General features: G+C 43.9%; 1 protein-coding gene across 2 annotated transcripts in view; it reads left to right on the plus strand.

Moving 5' to 3' along the window:
* CFAP61 (cilia and flagella associated protein 61) overlaps positions 1-15,698 on the plus strand; it is a 262,542-nt gene that overhangs the window by 1,227 nt on the left and 245,617 nt on the right. For both annotated transcript variants that reach the window (XM_007191888.3, XM_057528332.1), the window contains exons 2-6: positions 2,603-2,753; positions 9,772-9,922; positions 12,876-12,952; positions 13,748-13,815; positions 14,052-14,178. In XM_007191888.3, the coding sequence (XP_007191950.2) occupies positions 2,611-2,753; positions 9,772-9,922; positions 12,876-12,952; positions 13,748-13,815; positions 14,052-14,178 (566 nt within the window). In that variant the 5' untranslated portion in view covers positions 2,603-2,610. The remainder of the gene's footprint in view (positions 1-2,602; positions 2,754-9,771; positions 9,923-12,875; positions 12,953-13,747; positions 13,816-14,051; positions 14,179-15,698) is intronic.

Raw genomic sequence — 15,698 nt, forward strand, 5'->3', positions numbered from 1 at the left:
AGAATGTCATATCATTAGAATTATATAGTGTGTAGCCTTTTCAGATTGGCTTCTTTCACTTAGTAATATGCATTTAAGATTCCTCCGTGTCTTTTCATGGCTTGATGGCTCATTGGTAATTTTTGACAGTTACAAGTCACTTATTTATATATTTATGTATATATTTATGTACTTAGAACTATCACATCTACCTCTGCTTTCAAAAAAATATTGCTTTCAAAAAAATTTTTATGCTGATTTCTCAAACGGAAGTCATTCATAACCGATATAAAAACATTTGCCATAGTTCTGTACCACCATATTATTATTTAAACATTTTAAAGGTATCTCATTTTTCAAATCTTGGATAAATTGAATGAGATTTTATATAACTGCAATAAAGAGAAGTAAATAAATAAATAAATAGCTATTAAAAAGGTATTTCCTTTGAGTTCCCTTAAATTTGTAACTCAACACAATTGATTTGACAAAGTTTAATCATCTGTAGCTGCCTCTAAAAGATTCAAACACCTTAGAATGTTTTATTTCTGATTGCCTTCCTTCCACCTCACAAGTTTTTAATTGTCTGGTAATTCAATTCACCTATTGTTTTTAAAGCAAAATTCATCATCATTATTACTTTTTTTTTTCTGGCCATCAGTGCTTATTTAGATACACATGCATGTTTACTAGTCTCTCCCCAGCGTTTCATCTGTATTCTGCTCCTTTCTGATTTTAATTTTCTTCTTCCTGATATACATCTTTTACTAGTCCTTTCAACCAGGTTCTTTGAATGGTAATTTCTCTCAGTCTTTGTAGTAATTGTCTTATTTCACTTTCATTTTTAAATGATCATTCAGGTAGGTATAGAATTCTAGGTTAATGATTATTTTTACCTCTGTATTTTTAAAATACTGTTCTGGTGGTCGGGAAATGATAGCCCATAGGCCAAATTCAGCACATTATCTATTTTTTGTGTGGCCCATGAGCTAAGAAATTTTTTAAAACATTTTTAAACAATTGAAAAAAACCCAAAAGAATATTTCAGGATACACTCACTATTATAAAAGTCAAATTTCAGTGTCCATAAAGTAAAATTTTATTGGAATACAGTGATCATGAAATTTGTGCAAGAATATATCTAAACAGCAACATCAGAAAGCCAAATGATATAATACTGTGTTTGAAAGAAAACCATACACACTGTATAATTCCATTTATAGGGTGTTCAAAAAGTGGCCAAGGCATCTGTATGATGGAAGTCAGAATGGTGCTTACCTTTGGATGGGGCAGCCTTCCAGGGCACTGGGAACGCTCCATGCTGCTCTTTTTATTTTTATTTTTTTAATGTTTTAAATTTTTTAAAATATTTATTTATTTATTTATTTTTGGCTGCATTGGGTCTTTGTTGCTGCATGTGGGCTTTCTCTAGTTGCGGTGAGCGGGGGCTACTCTTTGTTGCAGTGTGTGGGCTTCTCATTGCAGTGGCTTCTCTTGTTGCGGAGCACGGGCTCTAGGCGTGCGGGTTCAGTAGTTGTGGCACACAGGCTCAGTAGTTGTGGCTCGCAGGCTCTAGAGCACAGGCTCAGTAGTTGTGGTGCACTGGCTTAGTTGCTCCACGGAATGTGGGATCTTCCTGGACCAGGGCTCGAACCCGTGTCCCCTGCATTGGCAGGCGGATTCTTAACCACTGCACCACCAGGGAAGTCCCCACGCTGCTCTTAGAGTCAGTGCAATGGCGGAAATGAACTTCCCAATGGCTAAGAACATAATAAGATGTTTTTCCTTAGGAAGAAAGGAGAGAGTAAACAGAGAGGAAGGGAGGGAGAGATGGACGTAGGAAGGGAGGAAAGGAAACAGAGAGGGAGGGAGAGACACACACACATTGAGGCCTCGAGACATCGAGAGAGAGAGAGATTGAGCTCATTTGCTGCCTGCTGTTCTGTCAGCAGCATCCCCACCGTGTCTCTCTGAACATGAGACTCTCCACCGTTGCTGTATTAGAGAGTCTCCTCAGATTGGCTGTGGGAAAGGCCGAGTTCTACAAAGAAAGCAGGTACTTTATCCTGGAGCTTCCCAGAGACTTTCATGGGCATAGTGGCCCCTGCGGAAGGCCTTTGCAAGCAGCGTCTCTTACACTTATTTGACCACAGGACTCTTTTCCCTTCAAAATACCTCTCAGGACTGCTGCCCCTCAGGGCTCCAGTTTGGGGAACTCTGTATGGACCATGGGTGGCAACTGTATTTCCCCTGTAACTCTTGACCACGTGCCATGGCGGCCAATTAAATATGAAGATGCTGAATCAGTAAATAATTCCTTTCAATGTTCTTCAGTCCTATTGTTTGAATATTTTAAAGCAGCCTTGTGGGAAACAAAGAATACAGTTGCAGACATTTCTAGACAGGCCAATCCTCAGAAACATCATTCTCCTGGAGAGACACGTGTCAACTGGTTTTTGGGGACAGTCGTCACAGCCTACCCCCAGGGGAGATGCGTCCCACCAGCCACGCTCGCTCTGACCACATGGAAATTGGAGGAATGTCCTGTTTCGTAAGTACTGAAGCCAGACTGGCTTGTCATCTCAGGCTAACAGTGGGCTGTTTTTCTCTCTTTCGGGGACAGGATCAAAAATGTCAGTACTCACTTCTCCAAGAGGAAAGGTGGAGGTGGTTCATTGCCGAAGAACAGAGTCACAGGATATTTATTGCATCAAAAACCTCATTAGAAAATTTACCCAGAAGCTGTTTGGGAGTCTTAATATCATCTCTCTTCTGTAAGTACATAGCAAAGGGACTCCACTCCTTTGTCCTTAGGGTGGGGCTTGTGGCAAGGAAAGGGCAGCAGGAAAGTCTGCCCTACTGAGCGGGAGATCTCGGGGAACAACCATTGCTAAGTCCCATAACAACATGTAAATTGAAAAGACTTCTCGTGACTTTTGGATTCAGGCAAACTAGGGTTCAAATCTCAACTGCCCCACCCACTAGTAGAGTCACTTAGCTACCCGTTTTGAGAATTTATTTTCTTTCAGACTCTGTGCTTTGCCAACATCATCTTGTTTAACTCTGAGGTAGCCACTGTCATGCCCATTTTACAGATGAGAGAGTGGAGGCCCGCCCAAGGTCCAGCAGTTAGTAAGTGACAAAGCCTGGATGTGCTCTTAGCCACTCCTGTTGAAATGTTCTTCTAATCTTCAAAATATGCCTGGGGGTTTTTTATAAATCTTTTTTCTCCCTGTTTTGTTTTTTTTTTTTAGACACCAGAATATGAATATCCTATAAGCTGTTCCTCATTATTTTTATTGAAAATGGTAAGAGAGAGCACAGTGTTTTGGATTTCATAAAGCTTCAGGTTAAATACAATTGAAATGTTTAAACTAGGCCAGCCTGAGACATTAAAATTTGCAGTTTCTGATCACCACACTGATGAATGTAATGTAAATTTGGCACAGTTTTGTTGGAGAACGATATGTGTATAAAAATGCTTTAAAAATATGTATAACAATGAAATGATTTCATTTTTTTTGGCATTATGGTGAATTAAACACCTTAATGATGTCCTCTGGATGGAAACATGTTGATACATAAACACACACGCACACACACACACACACACACACACGTACGGACTGTGCAGAGAACATTGTCAAAATGAAATCAGAAACTTCAGGACAATAGCAGGAACCCATGCCACTTTCTCCTTGAGGATTTTTGCTACATTCTAGAAACCTCATAGTTTTGTTTTGACAGGTTTGCAAAGAACAGAAGATAAATAGTCCATCCACTTAAGGAAGGAAATATTAGATTTCTTTGTATAAAACTGTGCTGTTCTTTGTAAGGATGGAGACAAACCCACTGCATAAAAGTAAGGAAACTAGCCTGTTTCAACCTCAGCATGAATGAAGGGGGATAAAGCCTCCCCCAAGAATTCATAAGCACGTGTTGATTCAAGGTCTGTGTTAATTATCTGCATGGTCCCCAAAAGCTTCAAAACTTCCCAAGTAATGAATGCATTTTCAGACCACCAAAACTAAGTTAGTTTACCCATAGACTGAATAAAGTAGAGGAAGTGGAGAATTTGATTAAAAGTGGTTGCACGTTAGTAGTGTGTCCAGGAGACCCACTGGAATAAGTACAGCTCAGGTCTGAAGGGGTGGAGCTTCAGCTCAGACTTCAAATAAGACTCACAGGTAAAATTCCAAGGAACATGAGCTCACAGTCGAAAATCACAAATATACAAGGAGACATTCACCATTAGTGAGAACCAACAACAAAAAACCATACAGCAGAATCAGACTCTCAAAGACTTCAGATATTAAGTCAAAGAATATAAAATAACTATGCTTACTTTGTCTAAAGTGAGAAGATATATTTTAAAAGACCATAAAAATGAAAAATGAGAACTGAAAACAGTCTAATAGACCACCTAGAAAAAAATAGAGTTAATATTAAAAACTCTGTGGATGAATTAAACATCGTAATAGACACAGCTAAAGACAGAAGTAGTGAACTGGAGCATCAATACCAATAAATTACCTAGAATTCAGCACAAAGAGACAGAGACAAAAAATTTAACAAATAGGTCTAATCAGACTTCTAAGAAGTGCAAGAGTCAATATTTGAAGAGATAATGGCTGAGAACTTCCCAGAATTGTTGAGAAACACCAATTCTTCTAGAAAACTCAATGGATCCCAAATAGGAAAAATACACAGAGAATTCTACAACTAACCACATCATAATGAAACAGCAAAACACCAAAGCTAAAGAGAAGATCTGAGAAATAACTATAAAGAAAAGACAAATTACCTGCAAACAACTAAAAATTAGACTAATGATGATTTCTCACTAGCAACAATGGTACCCAGAAGATAGTGGAATGTCTTTATTATTGGAGAGAAAATAACATCAAACTAGAATTGTATACCTAGAGAAACAATTTTTCAAAATCTAGGGGAAAATGAATGCATTTTTTAGACAAACAAAAACTAGTTTACCAGTGAACCCTGAATTAAGGAAATTCCTCAGAATATACTCTAGGCAGAAGGAAGAATATCTCAGCCGGAAAACCCAAGATAAAAGAAGGAATGTAAACAAAAATATGTACAAATATGAAAAAAATCTAGCTTGTATAAAATAATAACATTAATAATGACTAATCTAGTATAGGTATTAAATATAAATGGTAAGTTATCAGATATGAATAATAAGTTAGTTAAAATACAGGACAAAAATAGCAGATAAATTGGGAGTCATGTGATTAGATTGAAAGTTCTCTTAAGATATTGTTCAGGAGGAGGGTGTGGTAGCTAGTATTCAAAGGTGCTCCCCCTCCCTCCCATGAGCCACATGTCCTGCATTAAGTCCTTTTGTAGTCCCTCCTTGCCCTGAATCAGGGTTGGCCCTGTGTAACCAATAGAAGTCAGCAAAAGTGATGCTTTATGACTTCAAGTCTAGATGATAAGAAGTCTGAAGCTTCCACTGGGCTCTGGAATGCTCCCTCTTGGAACCCAGATGCCATACTGTTAAAGGCTCAAGTCATGTGGCCACACGCAGGTGCTTCACTTGGCATCCTCAGCCGAGCTCCCAGGCAACAACCAGCATCAACTGCTAACAGTATGAGTGAAGCCGTTCTAGACATTGGATATTCAGGTGACTCCGACCATCAGCGCCAATTGACTGCCATCACCTGAGAGACCCCAACCAAAAACTGCTCAATCAAGCCCAGCCAGCCCACAGAACCATGAGGGATAATAATGAATTGTTTCAAGCCACTAAGCTTAGGGGTGGTTTGGTACATGTCAGTTGATAACTGGAGCAGAGGGTAAAGACTTTGTTAGAAATATATGTTAACGTGGCTAGAATAATCATTTAAAGATAGGTGTAGAGATTATAGCTTCTGATCTATAGAGGGAAAATGGAACAAGAAATTTATAACAAACTGTATCTCAAAGAAGGCAAGAAAGGAGGAAGAAAAAAGAAACAGAAAACATAGAACATATTAAAATGTAATAGGAAGATAGAAAACAGTTCAGTTATATCAGTAATCAAATGTATTTGAACAAATTTTTCAGTTTAAAGGGAAAGATGGGCAGATTGGCTGAAAACAGAACAAAACAAACAGCAGTCATATTTTATATATATAAGAGACACACCTAATATATAAAGTCACAGAAGGATTTAAAGTCAAAGTATTGGGGAAAAAAGATGCCAGCCAAAAGCTCATCCCAAAAAAAGGCTAGTGTTGCTATATAAATAGCAGACAAAATATACTTTTGGCAGAAAGGATCATTGCAGCTAAAGAGGGTCATTATAGCAATATAATGATAAAAGGTTTTGTGCTTGAGGGAGGTATGACAATTTAAACTTGTATGCTCCTAATGACAGTCATAAAATATATAAAGCAAAAAATCAATAGACCCAAAAGATGAAATAGACATACCCACCATCATAATGGGAGATTTAATATACCTCTCTTAATAAATGAAAGGTCAAGCAAACTGAAAATCAGTTACAACAGAAAAGATTTCAGCAAGAACCCAATTAAAGAACTTGATCTAACGGATATATGTAGAACACTGTAGCCAGTGTTAGAACATACATAATCTTGTCAAGTAGACATGGAAACATGTATAAAAACTAACTTCCTCTTAGGCCATGAAGCAACCCCAGCAGTGGTTAGTACCACATAGCGCGTTCTTTTTTTTTTTTTTTTTTTTTTAAATTTATTTTATTTATGGCTGTGTTGGGTCTTCGTTTCTGTGCGAGGGCTTTCTCCAGTTGTGGCAAGCGGGGGCCACTCTTCATCGCGGTGCGCGGGCCTCTCACTATCGCGGCCTCTCCTGTTGCGGAGCACAGGCTCCAGACGCGCAGGCTCAGCAATTGTGGCTCACGGGCCCAGCCGCTCCGCGGCATGTGGGATCTTCCCAGACTAGGGCTCGAACCCGTGTCCCCTGCATTGGCAGGCGGATTCTCAACCACTGCGCCACCAGGGAAGCCCTAGCGCGTTCTTTGACAACAATGCAATGGAGTTAGAGATCAATAACAAAAAGATAATTAAGGAATGCCCATATATTTGAAAAGTTTTAAATGCAATAGTAAATAATCATGGGTCAAAAAAGGAAAAGAAAAATTAGACTACATGAGCTGAATGAAAATAAAAATATATGTTAGATATATAATTATACGTATGTAAATGTAAATACACACAATACGTGAAATCAAGTTAACTCTGGTGTTGCAGCTAAAGCAGGTGTGGGCGTTGATGACATTGGAGGCTCCCATGCCTCCCCTATTCTCTGGACCTCTGTGTTCCTCCCCGCACTGTAGCCCCTGCCTCTGAAATCAGCCTGGAGCTGTGACTCATCCAGTAGAATGTGTTGGACATGTGCTGTGCTGGTCCCTGGTCCCTGAGCGCCCTACCCCTGCTGGGCCTTGGAGTGGCTGTAAGGGTGCCTGGAATCCATGTGTCTGATGTGTTTATGCATTTTCTGAATTGGCAGATACAAAAAGCGTAACTTACATCATGTGGGAGGGGAGGGGTGAAAGTTTTTTTAATGTGAAAATGGGGCCCTTGTAACATAACATTGAGACCTGCCTTAGAAGCCAGCCTATTTTCAGAAGTAAAAGTAAATTTACATTTTCATTAGTGTCCTGGAGCTCCCCAAAGAGCTCCCTTGCTACCCAGCCCTTGTAGCCTTTCGTTTTCACGTTAGGTAACTAACTCCCATCCGTTCGCCCGGCCAGCCTCAAGCTTCCAGACCCATCTTACGGGCATTTCTAAAACTGGTGGTTTTTCTTTTCTCGTTTATTCAGTTTCCTTTTATTGACTGCTGGCTCAGTCACAGAGATACAGGAATGAGTAAAAGTGGTCTCACCTAAAAACCCTGCTCAATTTTAGGGGAGGACGTGAGCAGATTGGGCAGAGCGGGTGAGCGGGGAAAGGGCCAAGAGAGTGGGCCACTTGGCGTGCACATGGCACAATGCAGTCAGGCGGGGCGGAAACTCCGCGGTTCAGAGCACGCGGAGGGGGACGTAAAGGGACTCTGAGCCCTGTTTCACTCGCGCCGCTTAATGAGGCAGAAGATGCGGACACTGTTTCACCAAGATTTCCACCAGGTACGGTTAAGTAAACCGAGTGTTGGCTGAACTTGGAAAACTCCTTAAACCAATTGAACAAATGAAGCACTGCTCTAATGAAAAGAACTCTGATTTCTATTGCTGGATAATAGCTTCGAGCTTTCATATATTTTCTGTGAAATACATACCTGTGCTCGTGCGTGTGTCTATGTATTTTTAAGGGCTCCTTTGGTTTGGATTTGGCTTATTACAAAGAATAATTTTAAACCAGCTTTAAAGGAACACACCTTCTCCCTCTACCTTTTTCCTCCTCTCCCTCTTTTGCTCCCGCGATGATTTTTTATCTGTCCTGTAGAGGGCCTACTGGCTGAGAGGTAATAAGAAGTGAAGTTGTACATGCAAAAGGATATGCTGCCAAAGTTACTTTTTTGCAGTCAGGCTCTCTGGAAAGTGCAGTGCATTTTCCCACTGAAACAACGTTATTGGTGACTGGCTGCCCACAAAAGCCTATTTAATCTATAATGTCTGTGCCATATAGTACCCTGCTAATTGTACTACAGAACACAACCGCCACCCCAGGTTCCCAGGGGTAAATGCATTTCAAGTTCAAATTGGGATTCCAGGAACACGTTTCCCTTGCTTCCCTGAGGGGATGGCAGCTGCCTGCTCCCAGCTCTTGCCCACTTCCTCCTCCACCACCTCTATCACTATCCTTGCTGATGCTCCGTGGTCCTGTGCCCTGGGCCTTTTCTCATCTGGGTTAGAGTGAGGACTGTCAGCGTGAAGCCGTAGGTTGTGGCTCTGGGAGCCCGGAGCAGGGGAGCCCAGAGGACCAGGAGCTGGAGGGAGCCCTGCGGGAGTGGAATGAGGGGTAGGGGCTTTCAGTGAATCAGACGGGAGGAGCTGGGGGGCTACCTCCTCCCGCTAACGAGCGCCCTGTGTGGATCCCCTGTTCTCGGTACCAGAGGGCAGCCAGCTGCAGTGCCTGGGCCAGGGGCAGCCCTGGTGGAGTCCCCAGTGGCTGAGGACTATGACCTTCTGTGAGAGGGGACGGCGGCTGGAGGTGCTGAGATTGGTGTCCTGCACCGTGTTTCCCAAAGGTGCCCACAGCTCCGGTGGTACCCAAGTGATTTGACTCAAACCATGCAGAGCCATTTTTGTTTCAAGTGTCATCTCTTCATTTTTATAGTTACCTTCTGTTTCTAGGAAGGTATCATGGTTTTCCATTTATGATAGCGATGTAAAATTTTTTGATTGAAATAGACTTATTTCAGCCAAAAGTGAACTGGCTTAAAGAAAATAATTAAGTACTGGAAGTGCATGTGTGTGAGGGACACATAACGTGGGCCAGTTGGCCATCCTAAATGTACGTGTTTAGGGCAACACAGTGGAGCTGGCAACATGGAGAGGATGGGAAAGACTACAGTCAACAGTCTCCCCAGCCTGTCTCCAAGGGAGGGGTGTTGGACACTTTATATCATAGATGCGACACCTTTCTAATGAAGTGTAATTTTCTGTAAAGATGTGGTTGGTAGCACCAGGTGTCCTGAAAGATGCACTTCCAGAGTTGCTGCCACATGGCTCCCACCTCTTCCAAAGGCTATCATACCTCGTGCAGTGGTTGCCGAGCTCCAGTAGCCAAAGGTGGGAGAAAACGACACCTCTTCATCTCACTTTTGGTACCTTCCTCATGTGTGCAATTGGAATCGTTTCCACAGGGAGAAGGCAAACCTTGCCATCACTCTCCACAATGACCAGGAGGAGATCATGGCCCAGGCCACCTTCCTGGACTATCCCAACTGGAATGTCGCCCCGCAGGACGACTGGGTGTCTGTGTTCCGGGAGCTGGACAGTGAAATCCCATGCACAGTGAGTAACCGTGCACGTTGCTTATGGGAACAGCTTGAATTTGGAAGGGAAGTCCTATGTTTGCTTATAGGTCTTCTCAGTTTTTAGACTGAGCAGTTCAAAAGTCACAACAGAAAGTGTGTGACATCATGACAGACAGAAATGAACTTATCTGGTGGAGAGGGAAGGGGAGTCTGAGAGCAGGAAGCCTCAGAGGAGGACTGGGGGTGGAGCACTGGCGAGGAATTAGCGCATCAGGACTGCACTTCCCAGGCCTCCACGCTGTGCTCCCAAGTCTTTGACCTGCTGGGAGGGACCTGCCATTTACACATCTGCCCCTGAAATAATGACAACAGAGCCTCAGATTCAAGTCACGCTCTGTAATTTTCAAAGTGCCCTCATGGGCTCTGGCTTATTTGATGTCTCCCAGCTGCGGACACAGGACACCCTGTCGACCCACAGAAGCCAGGTCATCGGGTCTCAGGGAGTTGGGCGTTGGTAGCCTGAGCTGTCCCTCGGCTGCCAGAGCCAGGCCAGCATCCGGCCCCAGTTGCTGCAGAGAGCCAGAGGCTGCATCTGCGGGCAGCACGCTTGCCCTGTCAGTGGAGTTCAAGAGCGCGCCTCGGAGCCCTGGGGAATGGCAATTGTGTGAACGAGTGGACTTGCGCGCAAGCACACACGCAAACACGCGCGGCCCAGCACTTAGTTACCCAGCATCTGTTCAGCTAGAGGCTGCCTCCCCCTGGTCCCCTGCGCTCACAGTCACCACTGTCAGAAAAATTATCTCAAGCTTGGAAATAGGCCAAAAAGATTCTTTCCATTGTGCTTGTACTTTTGATTGATTTTCTATTGACTGAGCTATTTTACAGTTCCGTAGGAACAGTGATTAACTGGTAGATTTTTGTCCATTTGAGATGTAAATAACTTCAGTGTGGTGGAAGAGATAACCTCAAAGGTTACAGTTTCTGGCCCAGTGGGACCTGAACTCTTTTGTATCTAGCTGGGCAATCTTCTAACATTTCCTCATTAAAACTGCCTGAAGCCAGCTTCTCAAGTGCAATGAATTGTTTTTTATCATCTCACTGGCCGCCTCATGAATTGATGGGTTGAATCAATCTCTGATACGGTGCATTTTATATTTGCATTAGGGTCATGATTTTACCTTTTTGAAAATTATAAATTAACACCATTCTTCCTAAATTCTTTCCCCTTTTGTTCCTTTTCTTGTTCTTTTAAAATTGTTTCTTTTTAAACTACTTCCTTCAATAGTGTAGAGCTGGGCCCTCCTGTAGGGTACATCAGCCATATGTAGCTATTCCGGCACTTGAAATGTGGCTAGTTTGAACTGAGATGAGCTCTGAGTATAAAATATGCACTGGACATCAAACACTCAGTAGGAAAAAAAGAGTATAAAATACCTTGTTGAGAATTTTTATATTTACTACTTCTTAAAAGGATAATAATGTGAATATATTAGGTTAAATAAAATATACTAACATTAATTTCACCTGTTTATCTTTACTTCTTTTTAAAAATATATCTACTAGAAACTTGAATATTACATATGTTCCCAGCATTTGTGGCTTGAATTATTTTCCTATTGGACAGCATGGGTATAGAGGCTTATGGCTTAATGGATTACCTACCCCGGGGGTATCTGCAACTAAAATAATGATTTCTATCTTAAAGCTAAGGAATAAATATTGAACTGTAATATTTTTGATGGAAGAGAGAATTTGGGGGATAAATCAGCCAAGTAATAAACCATGCACTAGCAAGGCGAGTCCTGATCAGAATGTAAAGCAGATGCCATGGGGTTAAGTGAGCCCATGCATGGGACGTGCTCACATTGCGACATTGACCTGTCACTGTCGCTGTTGTTATCTGGACTCTGGAGTTCGTGTTGCTTGCCTTTGGGGAGTTTTCAAGCTCATGAACTAAACTCATGATTCTTCTCTCGCCATTTTATGCCCGATAAACACCTTCTGAGTGTTCCTAGGGCACGTGCCACCCAACAGGAGGGGAGACCAAGGCACACGGATGTGCAGGTGGTCACCCAAGGCCGTCTATGAAATTGCTCGGGAAACAAGAGACACAGAAGTGCTCCTGTTGTCCAGATCGAGGTGCAAGCACTGCCCTCACCTCACCGCTCAGCCCCCGCCCATTTGCATCGTCTCTAGAATTTGAGGATTCGTCCGTAAACACAGGGGTACTGAGTTGGACAGAGGGATGTGGATGTGTAAAGCAACTCCTCATGACCAGCCACTTAGAAAGTCTTCAGTACAACTGAGTCACGTTGCTGTACGGAAGAAATTAATACAGTGTCGTAAATCAACTATACTTCGATAAAATTTTTAAAAAAAGTTACGGGGCAGCGTTCTTTAAAACCCCTAAAGACGTGACCCGAAAACCATGTTAGAATCTTGCTACTTTGTTTTCCGCTCCCAGGTTTTTTGGGTCCCGAGCGTAGTATTTGCTTCTGACTCTGGGAATGTTGAACAAAACAAGCCGTTGGATTCCTAGTGGGGCATCTGCCTTCCATCCTCCGAATTCATGAGAGGCGCTTTCCCTGGTGTCACTTGAATAGAGCAGCAGCTGCTGACTCCAGAGCCCCGGGGGAGGGGGATTGTCTTTCACTTGGGCTGAGGCGCCCTGGGGACAAGACCACTGAGTTCAGAATCGACTTCACTCCCCCGCAGGCACCCCCCCTGCCCACGGCCGGCCGTAGTGAGGCGGGAGGAAGGGCCCGACACGCTGGACTCATTTACAACCCCCCTTTCCTTGAATAATTCCGAGCTAGGAGGACGGAAAGTGGCTCGAACCCTGCCTGGGTGTCTCCTTATTTTAGACATAAAATATCTTCCACCGACACCAGGCAGCTCTGTGCCGTGGCTGCCCCCAGACCCTCCCCCTATCTCCCACCCCTCCCCTTGCTCTGACTCAGCCTCTAATCGTGTCCTCTTTTCTTCTGCAGCCTCTGAACACGTTGTTCATGCACCTCTTTGTGGCCGTGGACGAGTATTCTGTCGGCTGCTGCAAAGAGATTATTCGGTGAGTGGCCACGGCGTGGCAGACAGTGACACAGGACACTGGCAGCAGCATTGTAGACGAGACACGTTCATGTCTTTATCATGTCTTTAACTATCTGGATAGTCAAAAAAATTTTTTTAAAGGAAATTCTTTGAGGTGTTCAATTTGCTTGTACTTTCTGGCTCTAGTCAAGCATTTACTCTGAACGGTGGTGATGTTTCTGAAAGAAAACAATCCTTCCTTTGAATGGACGCCTTTAACTACCACTGTTGGAGGCAAACAGGTCACGCGGTCATTTGAAAATAATGGATTTGGGGGGAGGAGGGGAAGAGAAAAGGTCACAGGCTTGGATGTTTCTAAAAATAGTTTTCCTCAAGCTCATCCTTAAACATGTTATTAACAGGACCGCCTGCAGAAACCTGATCCGCGGGGCTTCCGCCACAACGGGTCTCTGCCAGGCTGCACAGACATTTGGGGGTGGTGGTCTCAGCTCTCAAGTCACTTTGCAGTGTCACACCAGACCATCCAGATGCCAGGGCAGAGGTTAATCTCAGCAGAAACCTGGTGCGCCGTGGGGACATGGTGCCTTGGTTCTCGCTGCCTCCATGGAACAGATAGAAGAGGGGGCATTGGAATCCAGGGAAAAGCAGAGAAGAAAAAGGAATTGCCTCGAAGACGTTCTTGCCTTTGCAGGCAGGGAGCAGGGCGCCCAGGTGGATCTATGAACGCCTCAGTTTTGTAGTGAAGGCGTTCGTCTCGCCAGGTGCTGGCTAATAGGATTTGTTGACACGCCGTCCCCTCCCTTTCCCTCGCCAGGACCGTGTTCGAGACGGTGCCAGACCTGCACTTCACATTCCTCATCGTGCCGTCCTACATGAGCCTCGGTAAGTCCTCCTCCACCACCTCCGGGCCCCAGTCGCTAACCTCGGGAATTTGTGCTTAAAGTGGGGCTTTGGGGATGGGACATAAGAACCATGGGTCTCCAGGTCCTCAATGTATAACGTGCCCATTCGATTGCAACAATTAAAACACACGTTAGAATGGAAACTACATTTGTCCTGAAGTCCTAAAGTTATTCCTTGGTAAATCGAGGCCTCACTTGTTTGTCTCTGGGATTTAGGCTCGACTCTCATAACTGTGTTTGACCAAGTGGGGAACATTCCAAGCCTGACGTATGATGAGGACTTTGCCGTGCACATATGTCACAGGCACAGCCACTACCCTCAGCTACACATCCGCAAAGCCAGGTAAGTGTGGAGCCGTGCCTTTTGTTACCTAAGCTTTACCCTGACGGTTACCTTACAAAGAGTTTAAAAATTGCCACGTCTTACAGTAAGTGATTATAGCTTGAATGAAATTGCTTTATAATACCCAGAAGCATTACTTCATTTGGAGACGTTTACAATTCCCCTTGATGACATAATTTGCAGGACTGAATATCTGATGAGACCCATTTGGTGCCGTGTGGTCAGCAAAGCTGTGCATTTACTACTTAAGGGTTTCTGAAGACACACAATCCTTGGCTCCACACTGAGTGAAATAACTTTCAAATAAAACAAACATAGAAATGAATCTGCCTATTTAGTTTTCCCGGTAAAGCCCACCTTTTTTCCAGCATTCAGTGAAAGAGGGTTCTGTTGACCCCAAAGAGGAGTTTTCCAAGCTGAAAGTCTTTACCATCCACGGCCCACATGACGTGCCTTGTAGGTCAGCAGTCTCAAGGCGATAGCTGTGGCAGATTCTGTTTTCCAAAGAAGGCCATCTTCTATCCTGCACGCTCTCCTATAATGTGGCCTGGTCACTCTTCTCATCAAGAGGTGGGGTCCGTGTCCACTCTTTTTGAGTCTGGGTGTTTTATGGCTGCTGTGGCCCACACAGCATGGCGGAAGGAATGCTCTGTGACGTGGGAGGTTGGGAGGCTTCTGCCTGGTTCTCTTGGGATGCTCGCTGTGGAGGAGACGAGGGGGAGAAGTCTGACTGCCCTGAGACCACCGTGCCGGAGAGGCCACGAGTCAGTGCTGGGCCCGCAGACCCAAGGGGCTACTGCTGACAGCATTCACCGTGTAGACGTGCAGCCCAGGAGAACCCCCAGTGTCTGCAGCCCCGCTGACATCTGACTGCAGCCGCATGAGAGACCCCAAGCACGCACTGCCCAGCTGAGTCCTCCCAGGTTTCTGATGCACAAAAGTGTGAGCAAAATAGAACGGCTGTTTTGAAATAAGAGGGCCTATAAAATCATTTCACAGGGGTGGTTGGTTCCTTTATCAGTGAAGAGTAAGCTGCATCTTTTGGGGGCAACCATTGCCATATTTGTTTTTGTTTGTTTGTTTGTTTTTATTTTGGGCCGCACCACGTGGCACGCGGGGATCTTAGTTCCCCGACCAGGGATTGAACCCGTGCCCCTTGCAGTGGAAGCACGGAGTCCTAACCACTGGACCGCCAGGGACTTCCCACCATTGCCATATTTGATGAGTGCTGGATTTCTTTAGCAAGTATCGAATCTAAATTTTTAAAAAGCAAGAGCCTAATGTTTACCAGGCACGTAGTATTATGGCATAATTGTTAAGAATTTGCAATAATGACATCGGGTAGATCTTGATCCTGATCTTGGTTTTACTACTCACCAGATGGGTTAACTTAAAGAAGGAACTGGGCCTCCGCAGGCCTCAGTTTCCTCTCTGTCCGTGGGTGTGAGCATATTGTCTGCTGTATGGGACTGTTGTAGTGATGGGATGAGCTGATAAAAAATCAAGTACTTAGCACACTG

This window comes from Balaenoptera acutorostrata, chromosome 15 (genome assembly GCF_949987535.1).
Source record: "Balaenoptera acutorostrata chromosome 15, mBalAcu1.1, whole genome shotgun sequence".
NCBI classification, from domain to species: Eukaryota; Metazoa; Chordata; class Mammalia; order Artiodactyla; family Balaenopteridae; genus Balaenoptera; species Balaenoptera acutorostrata.